We start from the raw sequence: 19,647 nt of genomic DNA on the forward strand, positions 1-19,647 counted from the left end.
ATAATGACRAGAGAAATGAATATTTCTGGTTAAAGAGTTTTATGTAGCTACTATTATTATAGACAGTCTTCATTTGTGTTTTGAAATGCAAGGGAATATAAAGAGTAAATCATTACCATTATTTAAAGCTATTCATTTCAAAGGGTTATAAATTACATTTTTTTAAGGAAAGCTACAATTCACAATTGTCCTTCTGTGTGCTCCAAATTATGGTAGATTCATAGTCACATTATATATGAGCTTCAAAGCCTGATTTTCTCAGCCATCCTACAGTGCAACTCCAACAAATGCTGCATTAAAATCCTCATAACTCCAAAATTCACATATGTACAGTTGCTATAGCAACTGTCATTTCAAGTGTTCCTGGGGGAGAAAATAAATGTGTGTCCTACCTGGCTAATCAGTATTTGTATTACAGAGAATTGAAGGATAACTTAGTTTCACCAAAAAACAGAATAGGTACTGAAGGGCTATCACATTAATGTGGCATTATTTAATCTGAATAAGGATCCACTTTGCGTGTGCCTTCAAATTATAGTATTTACATAACATTCAACAGAATAAGTAAAAATATTGCTGCAAAATATACCTGACTTACCCTGCTTATTGATTTGAATAAAATGGGCATTTAAAAATATAACAGAGAAATAGGAAGGAAGGTGGAAAAGTAGATGGGATTAAGGACTTCAAATTTCACAGAGGCCGTATTGTAATGAAAAAAAATGACAGAGGTTCATGAAGTCTGGAAGGAAAAGCAAGCTGATGGAAAATGAAGAACGTATGGTCAATGTGTCCCCATTTCTCTTCATTTCGAGATTAAAATAAAACTCTCAAGCAGAAACACCATACTATACCGGCAGAGAAACCACTGCTGCTCATTTGGAGTCATAATTACAACTTTACTTTAAGAAGTACTCAAAATACTTTAAGAAAAAAAACCCATTTGGATAATATATTCAGGAGCATGTTGACAGTTATTACTGGGTTGTAGACATATGCAGAAATTTATTATTTTAGTCTTAGCAATTACTAAATAAAAGTAATCATAGCTAGTGGGCAATAAAATCTCCATGAAACATAAAAATATAATGATGACATATCCCTGCATATTATTTCAATGATATAATCTGAGAAAATAAGATCTTAGGGGAATATTTAACATGCCCAACTACATCTGTACATAGTTAAAGAGTGCAGATATGGACTTCAAACTTGGGGAGACAATGATTCCTTTTAATCTAACAGTTATAGATCGGGCAAGTTTCCAAATTGCATTCCTTCTTCAACACAGTAAGCRCACAGTCACAGGAAGCCATATATCTGTACATACCAGTAAGTTATGCAGGCCTTCCGAATAAAGTGCCAAATGTTCTTGTGTAGTGATGCAAGGCAGCATTATATTCCCAGGAACCTAAGTGCCCAAGTGGATTCTGGCATGTCTGCTACATAAAGCAGATTGATATTCAGGTTTGCTCTTAAAAGGATCTAATTTTTCAGTATTACATTCTAGAGATTCAAGGAATTTAATTTAAGCAACAGTGTATATATATATGGTAATACTAAATAACCATAGGAGAAGAAAATTTGTGATTTCACAAAGCCTAGATAATCAAAGCTGAACATCATGAGAAGAAAGGATGAAGACAGTGATAGGAAAAAAACCCAAATGAGACTATTAAAAACAAACAAACAAACAAACAAACAAACAGTTCTTCCTGCACCATTAGCCTGCTTAGAATGTGAACAGTGTACTGAAATTCAGCATTTCTGTAGTCTCTCACTGCACCCTTCCTGTCCAAATTAAAAAATATCCCAAACCATATCCAAAAACTTACTTTAAATATAGGATATGCTATTTATCTCAGCTACCTTCTTAGGAGGTTTTCCTGCAAACAAGGAGAAGGAAATGAATGAAGCATTCATCTGGGAAGACTACTGCTTATTTAGGCTTTGCCACTAGACTGTGAAGAGACTCTTCTGACTGTGATCTTTGAGGAAGCACCAAGGAGGTGCTCTGACTGCTCTGAAAGTCTCCAATGAAATAAATCTCCATCTTTTACAACTGCCAATCGTGGTGCAAAAGCTGGCACAGAGACCTTACTCAAAAAAAAAAAAAAAAAAAAAAAAATCGAAATTCATTCCTTTAACCTGAATCTGTGCTGGACTAGGCACAAGGGTGCCCCTCATCATGTCGGGAACTCAGTGCTAGCAGGGCCCCCGGGTCAGCCAGCCCCTCACCACAAAACCGCTTCTCCCCAGGCTAACCACATGCAAAAGACCGTGCTGCTTCGGGCTTACAGACTGGGGAGATTTTGTGTCACTTTGGTCAGACAACAACGAAGAGGAATTTCCATTAGTATTGCTTCTGAATGCATCGACTGAGGATGTTGTGCATAGGTTTGGGAGGTATATTTCTGTCTGCCAGTCTTGGTTATCTTTTAATATTCACTTAATCAGAAATATAACAATAATATACTAAAAAGCAAAAACGTTAAAAAAAAGTAATAAAAAGTATAGGAAAGCGTTGTTTTTTCTAACAATAAACTGACGATTTTTTAGATGCAGAAAAAGTACAGCACGCATTAAGACCTCCACCTATCACATTGATTTAACTACAGATGCTTTTCCCCACTCTTTGCTTCATTTTTCTTTGCTTTTAATACAAAAGTGTTGCCTCAGATAATCCTCAGAGATGTAAGTTTTTAAAATATTTACATTAAGAGATAGTAATAATAAAAAAGCAAACTGTTAGTACCACCCAAGAACTGGGAAGTATTTCCAAGTTGTGTCAGAATGTACCACATGTTCCGCCATGCTGTTTCTCTGCAACACAACATCTGCAAAAGGAATATAATCAAAACAAAGAGAACCGAAAAGGTGTGACTTTGTGAAACCATGTTAATCTAAAACACATCTTCTGAAACATTGTTTGAACGTGAACACGCTGCCAGAGAACCAAACTTCACTCTGAAGGACCACGCCACGTCCTACGCGGGGATGCCGCCTCGCACAGCCAGGCCCAYGTCGGCACTGCGCACCCTGGCACTACTACGTCCTTGCAATGTCACACGCTGGATACGCTTCCTCATCGCTACCGGACACACAGAAGGAGATTCTGAGTTAAAATCAGAAAGAGACAACCAAAGTAAAAACTGATTAACAAATAAACAGCAAACTGCAAGGGAATAATTATGATSCAGGGCAGAGCACAAGCAGAGTGAAAACCAGAACTTTCCAGAGGAACATGTTCTTATACAAGCACCTTGCATTCCTTCCTATCCTTTTASTTTTGTACTCTAATATTTTGACTCAATTTGGCTTATTGATTTAGCTGTGCTTCACCTGACCTTACAGAGCAATCTGTGCTCTTTTCAAGTGCCACTTCGTATTGACTCCAGCACGAAACTATGACTCCTGTAATTGGCTTAACAGTTCTTTGAGGCCACTTTGTTTCTGATAAGATACCCACACATCCACTGAGAATTTAAAATAGTTTTGTTGTCAAAAACAATTACACCAGAAGAGTAAAGCCAGCGTTTCATCTCTACAGTCCCTCTCCAAAGGCACAGGTTATAACAGGCTGAGCAGCACCAAGGCACCTTGCCGGCTGCAGGCAGGGAACGAACGCCGCCGGCTCTCCTCCCCGGCCACGCGGGCACCGCCGCCGAGGACGCTCTGGGTCATTAAAGCTGCTCAGAGTGCACTGCTARGTGACCCGCTGTTCTCAGCAGGAACTAGCTGGCTCCAGATTTAGYGGCTTTCTACCAAATGTATCTTGAAGGAAGGATCTTTCGGAGCAAAGACATGCTACGATTGCAGTCCCTGGTACTGTGTCATAGTTGCYGAGCAAAAGGTACCACGGTGTTTTAGAATATACGCTAGTAGTTACAGAAAAAYACCAAAGAGGCCCCTAGACAACGACAGAGTTTCACAGGTGTGACAAAATGGGTAGGCRAATGCTGCAGCAAAGCCAAAGCAACTCGAGGCACGGTAAAACCTCCTAAGTCCCAGTACATACCGCACCCACCAGAAAGAACACGCGACGTTATCAAACGAAGCCTATGAAYTGCAACTGGCCATGCGCTTTTTGCGTTTTTAACTAGCACACAGAGAAACTGTCTGCCTAAACGCAAGCTGTGGAAAGGACAGGAATTAACGCTTTGCACGGGCCGCCTCACCTACATTCGGAACGTTTTCAGCTCTATCCTGTACCAYAAGCTCTTTGATATCTGGCCTTCCGCAAACACACACCACCTCCCTCCAGGCTCCTGCGAACACTACTGCTTAAATTATTTTCCTTTGATGAATTACCTGCAACATACTTTTATTCTGTTTTTTTTCCCCAAGTTATTTTCTACACTGAACAAGAGAAGTATTCTCAATATGCTTCCAACCAAATGACATTATGCTTGTATTTATTGCTAAGATAAAATAAGTCCATACAATGAAAATCACAACATTATATATAGCACCATTTCTCAGTTTAAAAGATTGTGTTGCCTGAGATTTTCAGCAGATGCAATTTCCATTCCAGTTAAGACCTGTGTGGCTAAGCTTCCACACAATCTTTTCCAGAGAAAATATCTGGCAGGAAGTCACTAGCAATCACAAAAAAGTACAATTCTATTTTTTTTTTTTTGGGGGGGGGGGGGAACCCCAACAAATCCATAGGTATGGCATTCAAATTTGGCACATCTCACTGCTTGTACATTACAGCCTACATCAGGGAATGACTATAGGCTATAGGTGCCGGACAGACCCTCTGTTGGGGAATACAAAACTATATTCAGCTATTTTGCATGTGTGCATGTGGCACAAGTATGATCGTGCTGAGTTGTTTGCTGGATAGAAGAAAGGGGCCTACGGATAAGGAACGGCAGAGACGCCCTAGCAGCGCTCGAGGAGCACCTGCACAGCTGTGCCTCCACAAATGGCCAAGGGCGTTCTCCCACCGGCTGACACAGACGGTGCGCTTTAAGCACAGAAAGCAAAAGACTTTGCTTTTCCTAGTACCATCTTCTGTGCTCTGAGGTTAAGCTAATAACCGTCTCTTTTGATGTAGTACATGAATYTGTACAAGAATCTCATGCTTGCAAAGAAGTACTAGTTAATTTAGCTCTGTGACTACATGGAAATCTAAAACTCTGACTTCTAAATGATTTTCAATTCTGGCAGCAGCCTTTGAGATTATTTGGATCTATTATCTGGTTAAATCTTTGCAGGCAACAATTTAAATCAACGCTTGAACCTTGCCCCCTGCCGACCCACAGCATTCCCAGGCAAACACCGCAAACCCTACATTGTACTTGCTGCATCCCAACGAAGTTACAAATGGAGCCTACGGTGTTCAAAGCTGCTTGTGCTAGTTCTTATCTCTCCCTCGACAGGGAGAGCTGAAGGATTTGAAATCTTTGTGAGACTTTTCCAGTTGAAATTATTTCCCTTTAGGGATGTAGTGACTGCCTGAAAAGCAGAGGTGAGCCAATACTTGAGAAACCACATACACCTCCGTAACCTCTCTTATACATAACCTCTCATATACCGCTACTGGGGTATCACTTCTTCCACCAGTAAACTGAGGCTGAAACAAATTGCAAATCTCTGTATGACAAACCTCTTGAATTACAAAGAATAAAATTCTTACGAAAAAGACATGTAGTCAAAGTATGGACCTGTCTGAACAATGTTTGTCTTACTGAGATTTTATTTCAATAATCCACGCCTTTAATGTGTACAAATTTGGAAGTGACATCCCTTCTATCATGGTACAAAATGAGATATGTTAGCTGGGATCTGAAATTTCCTTAGTCATTCAAAAAATGATATAATTCTACCCATACTAGTGAGCTTGCCCTAGTCTTATGCTAAAGATAAGCGTTAAACGAAGATACCGGGAGAAAAGGAGCAAGAAGCCAAAGCTCTTTCCTACACAAGGAAGTTTGGGTACGGTAAGGGAGGATAACTGACAGTACACTACTTAATCCATGCAAAATCTCTGTGAAAACATTTGAAGTGAAGTAAATTACCTTGCTTTTCTGTCTAGATTGTGCACAAGTACACATTTCTGTTGCTTCCTTTTGGCTGGCTGCATGCCTTCAGAATTGCCTAGTCAACACAAAAGGCCAAATACATGGATTAAGGAGGAGCTCTGACTAGCTAAATCCAGGTCTTAGAGTACAGTAAGTGGTTTCATTTAGAGAGCTGGTAAAAGGCATTTACAGTGCTAAATCCAYACCCTACTTTGGATCATTACTACTCAATGTAGACATGGCTTATTTCCACGCTCTTCTAAGAAGAAGACAGGGTCATGGCTGGGGAGGGCACAATGTTCTGAGAACAACTCAGTACAGCCTAATATTTCCACTTCTCCAGGTATTTGCCAAACCACTTTGAAATCGCAGCTATCACCAAACATGATTYGGAGAAGAGTAAAATCAGATCTGTATCACCAAGCATCAGCTGGAGCTACTTTGGCAGCAACAGGGAAGTGCAGAAAGGGCCTAAGACACAGGAGGCAACCAAAGGTGTAATGCTTAGTTAATCAGAATTTGATTTAGCCCTCCACATTGTAATAGTTGATCAGTTTTTCACCCCTTGAATACTGTTTATTCAAAATGCACAGAGCAACTGAATGTCCCCTTTCTAAGGGCAAATSTGCAAAAATTTTCTCTTGCCAATAGAGCTTTGGGCAATGTTTTGGAAAACAAATCATACTGTCCTTTGGTTGTTTTTTGCCTTCCTTCTCCAGGGCCATCGTCCCCACTACTAAATATAATGGGAAGAAGGGAGTAATTTTCTCCTTGTTATTTTGTACAAGGAAAAAGCAAGGCTGCTAATGTTTGTATCTAAACCATTAACAGCATCAACTGCAAAACACTGGGTCAGGATCCCAGGTAACCGGAATGGTTCTACTAGCTTCAGCAGAGCTGATTTGATTTATCCTGTACTTTTAAATTAACAAAAAGCACTTTAAAACTGATTTCTATTGGCAGCAAAGCCCAAAGTTGACCACTTTTTGCATCTCTTCACATGCATGTCTTTGCTTTGCTTGTAGGGACATATTTTCCTAAGCTGTCCAGTTCCTCTCCTAAGCTGCTCAGTGTGTCCATGGACGGAAATTCAAGCTAAGTGCATGCAAGCTTTGTAATCAAAAGATAAAAATGCAGAGTCATGTTGAAACACATTCAAAGCCTCTCAAGGCCAATAGGAATCTTTTAATTTAGTCTGAGATCACTTTGGAATAATTCATTTTTATAATAATCCATATAATRGATTAGATCCCAATGTTTGGGTGCTTTTTTTAATGTAGTATATTTATAACATTTTGGACTGGCTTTTAGTAAAGGAACTCCATTGGCTTAAATGCAAGTGACTTATGAAGACAGGCAATTTAGTATTTCACCCCAGGACTCTGGCTATACCCATGCCATGAGCCAGGGCAAGTCTACCTGGGCTAGTTTGTCTGCACAACTAGTGCAGACGATAGTGTCAGTCTAGCCTCAGCCTCTGGAGCTCATGACAGACTATTTACCCTGCGGTGCAAATATGCCCTGAGGCTGCTATCTGTGAAGCAGAGCACTCATCAGACAACTACTCACTGCCCCCAGAGCTGAACTCTAGAAGTGCCGACATCTACAAGAGTACTTTTTGACAGATTCGTAGCTTGTATCTTGTGATCAAAGTGATTTAGTTAAGAGATGTCTCTTTGGGTGATGAGACAGCTAATTCCCATTTTGACTACTGAAAAGATACTATTGAAATGGATGCAACAATAAAACTAATGGCTCATCTGATTGCTATTGATCATTTGCCAGTTTAGCAAATGACTAGCCCACCAGCTAACTGCAAAAGGAAAGTAGTGCTATATATCGCACATATCTCAGTAATGAGTTTAACTGGATAGCTCATTTTTAAATCTGCTTAAACTTTAGTGCATAATTCATAACTGCAATGAATCCTGATACATCAGATGCACATTTGTTCATTTTCACCTACCTTTTCAGCTGACTGGGCAGTGCCAAAAAATATTGGAATGAAGGCAAGCCATACTATACAGGTAGTGTACATAGTGAATCCAATGGGTTTAGCTTCGTTAAAATTCTCTGGGACACCCCGAGTCTTGATGGCATACACAGTACATGTAACCATTAGAAGAATGCTATACCCCAAGGAACAAATGATTTGTAGATCCGTAATGTCACATTTGAGAACTCCTCTGGCTTGATCAGGGTTCATAGTTTTCTGCTCATCATAATCTATGATGATGTTTGGYGGGTCAACTGCAAACCAAATAAAGACACCTAGAAGCTGAACAGATATTAAACTCGACGTGATTGCCAGCTGTGATGTTGGGCTTATAAGCCTAGGTGCTGTCACTGATTTTTTGCCCTGTTCAAATATGCGGTAGATGCGGTTTGTTTTCGTTAACAGGGCTGCATAGCTGATGCACATCCCCAAGCCCAAGAAGATACGCCGGAAGGAGCATACTGCAACATTTGGTTTGGCAATCATCAGGAAAGTAATTATGTAACAAAGAAATATTCCTGTTAATAGGACATAGCTGAGTTCCCTTCCGGAAGCCCGGACAATGGGAGTGTCATTATATCGAATGAACGTTGCCATTACAAAAATGGTGGCAATAATTCCAAGCATAGCCAAAAAGACTGGTATCACGGCCCACGGGGAATGCCATTCCAGCTTGACAATGGGTATCGAACGGCAGCCAGTCCGGTTCTCATTGGGTCGCTCGTTATACGAGCAGAGCAAACAAGTCACCTCATCAGCTTGGTACTGGTACCCATCACAGAGCTCACAGTGCCAACAGCAAGGCATCCCTTTGACCATCTTCTTCCTCTCTCCTGGTTTGCAAGGCAGACTGCAGACTGAGGATGGGATTTCACGCACTCCTTTACCCCACTGCATTTCCTCAATCTACAAGAAATTTGAAACAGAAAGAGGCTGGTTATTTAGACATCACTGTCTGACACTGGGAGGGGACTGCACCTACGACAGAAATAAAGCGACCAGAAAGCTTGGCACACAATATGTTGTGCATTTCCAAGAACTACGGATGCCAGTGTCTTCCTGTGGAATTATACATGCATGACTATATTTACTGCTGTAATTTTCATTTTTATTAGTTGTGAATTCTGGTAATACACAACATCACAACATTAGAGCAAATACCTGTTAAACCACCTTCTCGCTTCATGAAAATTAGTAAGAATACTGTAATGGCTTAAGRGAAGGCAAGAGTTACATTTGCAATGCTACTTTTCATGCATTGAGAGCTTGGGGCTTCTAACTGAAACCAGATCTACAGAGTTCTCACYTCTTGGAAATGCTACTGACCAAGCTCATAATTTAAAGGAGGTGGAAATGTGTCTTATATAGGGCACGGAATCAGAGAGAAAATGGCAAGATCTCCAATACTATGAGCCGTGTAAGAAATATGAAGTACACAGAAAATATTTATCAATGACAGACATAATAATTAGGTAATACTACATTTCAAAGTCACGTATTATTCTGCTTTTGAAATACCACACATGCTTCTGGGAATGCAAATCAAAAGTGATTACATTAAATAAATGGAATGTCTCATTTGTTCTGTAGTTTTAAGAATCCTAAACTCTCAAGCGTGTGCATGATGTTCCCCTAAGTGCTGCAGAAAACTAGACTCTCAAATAATTTCAAAGTATTCTAAACTAAAGCCRCTTTCTGCCTATGCACAAAGTTTTCAAGAACAAGAGCAGTTTAGAATTGGAGACCCCTTCAAAGAGTCTAAACTAGAACTACTCAAAAGGCTCTAACATTCCCAGTGTCAATTTACTGCACCAAATTCCAACTCAGCTGCACAGCAAAATTCAGAGTGCTTCCACTATTTGCTCTGTGCACGTGTGTGCGTGTGTGGCTTTTCCAAACATAAAACCTGATCTACTGGCATATATGTAAATAGGTATTATTAAGAACAACATTTCAGGTAGTATTTTTAGGTTACTTAAATGCTTGCAAGCTCCACTATTTTCCTCACACAACTAAAATTCTAAGATGAGCTTCCTGAATCAGCTGTCTGTGATTATTAACGYATACAAGGAAGACTGGGATTTGCATGTCTTAAATTGAAGGATTAGGTTGCACTTTCCTAATTTAATTCAAAATAGTTCCTGTATCAACTTCATTTCATATACTAGAAAAGAAACCCAAAGCTACACACTGTTCCAAATACTATATTATCAAGAGACTCCGCTGCGTGTTACAAAAATAATCCCTCAATAACAGATATTCTGAAGGTCTGCCACTGCATGAGGAACTTGATTAACCTTCAATACTCACAACTTATACAGAAAGAAAAAAAGGTCCATGAACTCTTCTTTCATATTCTGCTGAGCTGAAGGTATGTGACTTATAGAAGCCAAAGGAATACTGATGATAAATGAGAATAAAAATACTTATTTAACTGTAATGATAAACAGTGGTTAGGTCTTACTGAATGAGCAYGCACAAGGAGCCAGGAAATCCATTTCTAAGCCTGACTGTCACTGCTCCAACTCATAAACAGTGGCAAGTCCTTTACAAACTTTGAGTTGAATTCCTACATTGTGTGTAATATTTGCAAGAAAGCTCGAGTGAACTGACATGTTTGCATGTAACTTACTTGCTAAAGAGGCATGACATAGTCTGGCAAGAAACAGAACCAAAAAGATGGTGAGCAAATTGGAATAGGGCTGAGATTTCTAACTGAAACAAGCACAGATTCAGGTTCCCATTAAAAAAGGATGTGAAAGTTTCATGAAAAYTCCYTAAGAAACCTACTGAGTGACAGTTTACCTCTTCTTTAAGTCTTCTTATTCACTGATCTGTATTAYGCCCCTTTAAAAAGAAGTAGACTGAGACATGATAACTATAACTCACCTGGGTTGGTACAACAAGAGTGTCAGACGCATCAATGCAGTCTGGTGCCTCTCATTTATATTGTAACTATTTTATATTTATGTATTTGATGTAATTTTTACAGCATGGATTGATATGAAATAAGAAATGCATCCTAACTATATGTATTTCAACCCAGTCTGCAGTAATAAAAGGATTCTCACCAATCTGCATGCTAATATCTCAAAGAATCACAGAATCATTAATGTGCTATCATATCCCTCCCCCCCACACACACCATTATAAGTGTAAAAGGGTGAATTTCCATATTCTCAGAAGTATTCCATGCCTGATCTTTGGGACAGCCTAAAGGTATCTTATTCTATACAGATACTGTGTGTAAAGAGATAAATAGAAGATCAGGTAAAATTATGAAAAGTCCTTTTTCTGCTCTACTGGGAATACACCATGATAACTCTATATCATTTGCCTCATAAAGATTTGTTACTGTTCCGTTGCTTCTGGCTAGAAAATTAATAATGAAAAAGCGCCTGTCAGATAAGCCAGCTGGCACAGAAGCCTGGCGCAGCGAGACTGGAATCAGATTCAAACGAGAGGCCCCATCCCCACAAAGAAAACAATGTTTTTGAGACTTTTTTGTCTTTAAATAAATTATTGGTTCCTAACTCCTTGAAGAAATGCAAACAAAAGCAATAAAATCTTTGTCTGTGGTTTCGGCTGCCTTAGCATCTAATAATTGTGCCTAACATATAACTTTCTATCCCCCTTTTTCCTTCCCTTCTCCTCCTGTGTTTTGCTGCAGTTTCCTTGAAATAACTTAACTTTTGAAAACTTGAATCTGAAAAAGACTTCTATTCTGACAAGGAATTGATATATTCAGCCATTTCTTGCATTTATTTAAATCTAAATCTGCTTGTATTTAATGATTTTTTCCAGTATTTTTAGTCACTGTAAATTGGAAACTGCTTACTTGAAGTTTTTGCTGAGTTCAGAGTTTCAGGATCAGGACCATGAAATCCTGATAAAATAGCAAGGATAACTTTTTTCCACAATTTCTGTAAGAGGATCTTCAATAAAAACAAAATAGCAGAGCATTTAATTCACCACAATCTAATTTTAGCAAGTCAAGGGACTGTTAGGTTTTATATAAAAAACAATATTTTTCAAAAAGTTCATTTGGAAACAAATACTTTTGGACTTTACTTCTGCTGTTACTTAAAAACAAACAAACAGGTGAGCTGAAATGTCAATTTAGTAATAATTTAATGCAATTGGTTAAAACTCAACATAATCTGTCATATTGAAGAGCCTTATGATTTACAAATATGTGACTTGAAAAATTCTTCTTCCCCTACATCTGCTCCTTGTCCGTTTACACATTAGAGCAAGAGCTTACGGGTCTTCTGCCCCCGTTTCAACTAACGGTGTCACAATTCCCAAAAGAAATGTAAGAAATAGGGATTTTTACATGTCCAGGAATGCAATTCACTGAGTACTGGCAAGCACCGGCCCCATGTTTTATCCAGATGAAACGCCTTTCATTTCGCTGGCACACAGAAGTGTCTTTGTCGCTGCGACGTGCCGGGCCCGGGGCGCTCCCCTGCCGCAGCGCAGCAAGGCTGTGACCTGCCGGGCCGGCTTGTGCCTTCCTCTCTTCCCGAGACACGCTGCCACCCACCGCTGCCSGCTTCGGCGCGCTCCCGCTCCCTGCCCAAGCTGCTGCTGACGGCAAGCTAACGGTACGAAAGGCTGAGCAGCATTCGCAGATACAAAATGCAGAGCAGCAGTCTGCCACGACAAGCATAAGCTTTATGCACATTATCCATCCTATTTCCAAAGGAGATAACTGGCAGAAGTAAAAATGGTTTTGTGGATGATGATTGTTTTAACGTGCAACCAGCCATACCCACCAGGATTTAGTAACGAAACTGCATTTATTAAAAATAAAGATGACAGATGACATGATTAACTGCAGAAAGAACAGTTCCTGTATTTGGTAGATTTAGGTTCTTCTGCTGACTCTGCCACTAGCTTGTTTGATCAGCTTGGGCAAGGCATTTCATGTATTTTACCTCAGTTTCCCCATATATAAACTGGAGATCATTTTAATGATATTTATAACAAAGACTTCTGTAAAACTCTCTGAGATCCATGGAGAAGGAGTGCTATACAATTATAGAAATAGAATACATATAAGTAAATATAATAAACACTGCACAATCAAAAAGTAACTCTGAAAATACTAATTTTCTAGTTTAGAAAGCAGTAAATAAGCAATTTTATAAAAYATGATAAAGTACTCTTGCAATTAATATCGATGTTGCTTTTTTATGTATAACTTTCCATTTCAATAATATATAGAAATAGCACACAMAGGATTAGGAGTGTTATTTTTTTAAACATACACCAAATACAGATGTAGTTAGACACACTATAYTTACAGCTATACAACAATTTTGCATCTTGAACTAAGCGCTTGACCACATTAGTATTGTGGGTCACAGTGAACTCCTCCGTTACTCCTCAGCTACTGTAGTTCATCCACTAAACAAACTGAGCTGATAAATAGAAAAAAATGGTTCATTTCAGGACATTCCAAATAACTGATAAAAAAAAAAAAAAGGCTTCAAAGCTGGCCCCGCTTTGAGCAGGGGGGTTGAAGCAGCGTCCGCCAGAGGTCCCGTCCAACCAAGCTCATTCTGTGATCCCGTGATACTTGGATCCACTATGTCTCAGCTATTTTTGCCTTGCTATCAAAGTACAAAGGYAAACGTGGAGGGAAAAAAACATGAAATGGATAGAAAATAACAGGAGATTAAAGATAAGAAAATACACAATTCTGCTCAGAGAAAGTCTGCTCTAATGAAAAGTACTGTCTCCCCCACAGTCCTCTGAAGCACTAAATACTGGCACGAAAAGTAACTGCTGCATCTTGACACTTGAATTACTTCACTGTAACAAAGGGTTGAGGCTGGTGCAAGTATGCGTAGGAGGATGAGTTTATTTTGAGAAAGCTGAGGCTGAACTCATCACCTGATTTCTCCTGCACTTATGATCTAGAGTTAYTTCTTTGATAATTTTATCTACTTTAATTCAGACATTTATGATAGATTCTCTTAAGCACACAGAAATAATATTCTCTTTGCGCCTGGCCCCCCTGTGTCCTGGAACGGTTCGGGGTTAGTGAAGAGCTCGGCTCAGACAATCCCCTCGGAGCAGAAACGCCTTTGGAACGGGCAGGGAGGCCCACCTTTCCCGGGCAAGGAAAACACTCCTCGCTCCTCTCTTTGCAGCGAAACAAAAAAGAAGAAAAGAGAAAGAAACACCTATGAACTCTCTATCCGGGATGGTTCTTTTTCCCTGACTCATGAATATCTGAATTTCAGTTTGAACTAAAATTTTGTGTCTTTGGGTCAGACTGCATCATGTTTTGTATAAGCCACTGGAGAAGATACAAACTGGAAATACCAATCSTTTCCTATTCAGTCAGTTGAAACATGTAGATGTTTACAGCCATAAATCCAAATATGTAGAACTGTATGGCTGATTTTGGCCAAAAAAAACCCTCTATACTTACATGTGAAAACTTCATGATGGTACGATAGTAAAGACGAATAACAATTTCTCACTAGAGTTTCAATTTTATTTATTCCTCCAGTCCAGTACTTCGTTGTAATGGGAGAGTGATGAACAAAAGTCAATTCCAAACGTACCAAGCTAAAGACGCCAGTGACGCATTTCAGAGAGCGACAACACATTAACTAACCTATCTGCAAGGGGAGGCGTCCCAGGAGCACTGAACACCCCGGCACGTGAGCTACCTCCGTGGGTACTGCTGCACTGAGGTGGTTTTAGCAATTTGCTTCCAACTAAAACTTGATGTTGTCATCAACTCCAGATACCCTGCACACAGGTTTCTATGTTAAATTTTCTCTCTCGTTTTAATCTGTAGGCAAAGTTAGGCATGGGCACTACCAATACCACAGTCACAAAGGAGATAACAGTTATAAAAATGCATATATTAAAATACTTTGCTCTCTAAATTCTCAAAAGTGTGCTCCTGGTTCAGAACTGTGGAAACCCTTTCGCGCGGTTAGGTTAGCCGTTGACTCCCCCCTTACAGCCATYTCAGGGAGCTGCCAGCACTTCTGCTTTCAGCGTATCGCCCTCGCGGCTGCTAGCCAGGGAGCGGGCGACCAGCAGGCTCCTCCAGCTGGCCTCCCCGCAGCCCCCCTTGCCCTCGCTCCCCGCGTGCCGGGGGCTGCTCGGGGCCGACTACGGGGCCCGGCCCGGTGACCAGCACCACCCCGAACGCCTGCCGGGAAGCRGTGCGGAGACTCTGCTCCTTCTCACAGGCTGCACACACCTCTGGTCTGCGTTACTTATTATTTTGTTCTCTGGGTTCATTTCAAGATGCTAATTATAATAAATAAAGCTGCAAATTGGTTTGGGCCCTGGCTGCTTGAAAGACTGCCTCTCCGCTCGTGGGGACCGCGGCAGTGAGAATTAGTGAAGGCGATCAAGCCGGTGCTCGTGTAGCTTTTGGTGAGGGGCCAAAACCAAAGCAAGGGAGACTCGACGGCTCGCAGAAGGTCAGAGGCAATCTGTGGGCTGGGACTGAACTCTGCGCTCTGGAGCTCTTCTCCAGGGCTTTCTCCACATGCCTGTATTTCTCAGGACTTATTTTCTCCCCAAGGCAAAGATCCTTTCTGGTTACGGGCTGATTGCAACTCTTTTTTCCCARGCTCTCTCAACTTCTGCATATTGCCCAGTTCATAAATGCTTCAGGCTAGAACTATGGGAGCCTTTTCTAATATAAATTCTAATTACGTTCACTACAGAATAAACACTAAGAAGAAATGCTTAGTCTCTCTCAAATGGCCAAACATAATTGTTCATTTTAATGAATAAAGTAACTCAATATACGTGTATAATTTAAACATCGTTGCTTTTTTTCTGCCCATCACAAATGTTCCTATAATAAGCTATTTGTTYTGAACTAAATTGTTTCATGCAATGTTTGATTAAAATAAAAATCAGTACAAAAATAATTACATTAATGATAATTAACCTACTCAGAAAAAAAATAGCCACTGTCCCTGATATGACTTTCATAACAACTGTGCCATTAATTTCATGGACACATTAGAAAACAATTGCTGAGGATTGCTCTCAGATTTATTGCTACCTTGCAGATTGCTTTTAGACTCTACTTACTAAGTCAGCAATTCAAACAGTTTTTATATATTCAACTTCACAGATAGCAATATTTGCATGACTTAGCTCTCTCTTATGGCTTAGCTATTAATGTCTTGTAATTAGTTTCTAAATCCAGGGCTTTAAAATGATAAAGGTTTTAAGCTAAGAATATGTCAATAACATAGTCAATAAAGCCTTCTGCAAAATATCAACTAAAATCCCTTAAATAGATAACTACAGAGATAAGCCAAACTACCAGATAAAGATGCACATCTACTCCAGTAAATTGCCCACRTATTACAACTAAGGTGTTTTTATCTCATACTGTAACTTATTTTAACTTCATTGCCTCGGCAGGAGTGACTGAAAGGCCTTAATAAGAACCTGGAGGCCAGAAAAATGATGGAGGCAAAAAATCTCAATGATTTTGGATGGTGACTAACAACTACTCGATTACAAACAGCTCAAGCTTACAACATTTTCAGGATAGCACATACAACAGAAACAAGATACCCTACCTAAATTGATCCTCAGTTTCCTTAAGAACATTTTTTGCTATGGGAAAGCTCCAGCGGGCACCAGTAGAGCCCTAGGCACCATTATTTATTCCAGGGGAATATTGATTAGACCATCAGCAATCTGATCATGACTTCTGCAGCTAACCACTGCATCAGAACATCTTTTTTYGTCCCTGCACTTTGAATGCAATTCTACAGGAACACTTTACCTCCCTTGATTTCCTGAGAAACTTTAATGCTGGTGTCAGGATTTTCCTCTTTCTTATTAGCCGGCACTTCTACCCTTCTGAATGAAAACACCGCTGCTTTGCAATACTTCTTGTTTCCTGCTCTTAGCTGAAGGAGCTCGTTTCTCCTCCATCTCTAGGCTCCCTGTGTGCCGCTGCACGGAAGGGAGCGCCCATGCCCTCTGTTGCGCCCTGCAGATCCGAAACGACCTGTCTGTCACACTGCCAGAGACGTAACTTGTCGTTGACCTTCATCCTGACTCTACAGGAGACATCTTTGTGCTAGTAAATATTCTTAGTTATCTTGGGACACTTCTGAAGAAAGTAACATTAGAAGCAACAGTAAAATCTCCCACGTTTTCCTGCTCTGTTGTACAGACAATGTTAAATCCTTCTGATCTATTTTCTTTGTAAACAGAAGTTAAATGCCCCTATATATATTTTCAGTCCTGGTTTCTCCTACTGCTGCTTTTTTTTGATTTTGCTCTAATGTTAAAGTGACTGCCACTGGAAAAGACATTGACATGCCCATAAAGAAAAGACATGACCAGGAAATCACAACTTTCAGATTGAAGGTAATGGGAAACTCATTGGTTCTCAAAATCTTCCAGTTAAAAAACTTGCAATTTTTTGTTGTCAGTACAAATCAGAAGTGCTATCAAGAAATCTTGACAACATTCCCATAATGCCCAGCCCCTACTCCTCACACCTGATGACTCAGATAATTATTAATAAGCTTTTCAGGAGAAAAACGCCCTGAATGATTCCAGGATCAGTCTCATCCAGAAACGGCATTGCTCCAATTTCTTCCTCTTTTCCTCTTACTTCCCCTGTGACAGTTCCTCGGAAACSCAGCTGTGGGCAGGGCCCCCATAATGCTACATGCTGTATAAACACACACAGAAAAGAAGTTTCCTTAGACCTTTCACAGGACTTAGGACCAGCTTATAGGTTTACTCTGCTGCAAATACTATGTGGAAGTTGCTAGGATGGGAAGTGTGGCGCTCTCCACAGGTTTGGGAGATGGTGCTAGGGTGTTAGACTGGCCCTGGGGCTTGCTCTTTTTATTATTATTACTATTATTCCTTGTGCCTCCTGTGATAATATATCARTATTTTACAGTCTAACTGGTGGAGGTTTCAATGGAAATATCAGAGGTTGTTTTTTTTAATCTGTATTTTTCTGTTGTAAGAAAGTTTTAATTTCATTTTAACACCTTGCCACTTACTCAGGAACTCTGCATAAACCCCCCTGAATTTTCAGTCTTTCTTTAGCCTCTCGATCAACGTGCAGACCTCTGCTCCCTTTGGCTTTCCCGAGCTGGCRGTGTGGTTCTGGGGAAAGAAGGATGCTGCGTAAACAGCCAAAGTCAGCCAAAGCACATGTGAGGGGCCTGTGACCTCATCCAGACCCACTGCTATATTTTATTTCCAAGGTAGTTTACAAATATTGAGATAGAGAAATGCATGAAAAAATACTAAAGAACAACTGCTGAGAAAGAAGAGAGAACCCAAAACAGGGAACTTCTCCTGGGCTCAGAAAAGTGAACGACACTTGCTCCCATCTTGCAATGGTGACGGCTTCCCTAGTAAGGAATATCCTCAAACGCAACAGAGGAGAGGTTCCCACCCGCCCCATTCTTTTTTACAATGAATTTTCAGCTATATATTACCTAGCACGGTTAAAAATGTCACTGGAACTAGTTCTTGAAACCTAGAGTAAAGGATAGTTAGTATTTGGGTACAGGTATAGAAACCTGCACAGCATCTGAATCACCGTTTATTTAATATGTTAAATTAATTATGATCAACTGAAAACATCACTTCTGTTTCCGCACTGCAAGTCCTTTTGGGTGATCTCTCAAAGTAAGTAGTTCTTAACCTACATATAACTTAACTTACTTTTCTCTCTCCTTTCCTGATCTTACTTTTTCCGTAGTTTAATATTTGTCATCATTTCCCACCAATCTTACCTGCTTTAAGAACACCAGAGGTAAGTTACACCGAGCACTTCTAATGTCTTTAATGAGATGCAAAGGCTATTTGTTCTACATTACACCAAGGACATTTTTAGCACAATACTGATGTAAGAAAAATGCTTAATCTACAGTTTTTGAGAAAAAGCTTATTATCATATATTTTTGTTGATGCACAATAGAAATGTAAATTAATTATTTCAGTGCTTTTGTATCTGACTACAGCTTTGCGCTGTCTTCCCAGTAATAGCAGTGGATGCAACATGCATCTTAGCACTTCAGTATTCTTCCTGCAGCCCCCACATAATTGTTTTTTAATTAAAAAAGAGCATACACTTCCAAACGTGCATTTATAATACACAATTCATATATATTTAAGTTGGTATGTTAGAGCAAATCTGCCTTCTGAAAATAGAGGAAATTAAGACAATTTTTGGTCCCTAAATAGGTGGCACAGAATTACAGAGCTCCTGCAGTCAGCCCCAAGCCGAGCCCTTGGCCTGACAGAAGGCTCGTTTGGTTYGTGGTGCTGCCCGGCGCGGCACACCTAGCATTTCAGTCCCAGTACATCTCATTGTCAAACATGTCAAAACAAAATCCAATCTAGTAGTCATCTTCTACATTGCACAAAATATGCTAAGCTTATAGTGCCCTTATATTTTACATGCAGAAAATAGTATCTCCCATGTGGAGAGCAATACTCCGCACTCTTACATGCTGGGTTTAATTTCAGAATGTAATGTATTCATTTGAAAATTAATAAAACCAACCCTTGCTGTCTATCACTGTTCATTCTGCTGCGGTTTTTTTTTTCCCTCAACAAACAAGAGAAGTG

At 39.9% G+C, this 19,647-nt stretch overlaps 1 protein-coding gene across 1 annotated transcript in view; it reads right to left on the minus strand.

The window, feature by feature from the left end:
- The window catches only part of GRM7 (glutamate metabotropic receptor 7), a 315,181-nt gene that overhangs the window by 39,504 nt on the left and 256,030 nt on the right, over window positions 1-19,647 (minus strand). Inside the window, exon 8 of the mRNA XM_026074928.1 lies at window positions 7,996-8,931. Within this exon, the coding sequence (XP_025930713.1) occupies window positions 7,996-8,931 (936 nt within the window). The remainder of the gene's footprint in view (window positions 1-7,995; window positions 8,932-19,647) is intronic.

This window comes from Apteryx rowi, unplaced genomic scaffold, assembly GCF_003343035.1.
Source record: "Apteryx rowi isolate R43461 unplaced genomic scaffold, aptRow1 scaffold_4, whole genome shotgun sequence".
In the NCBI taxonomy this organism is placed as follows: domain Eukaryota; kingdom Metazoa; phylum Chordata; class Aves; order Apterygiformes; family Apterygidae; genus Apteryx; species Apteryx rowi.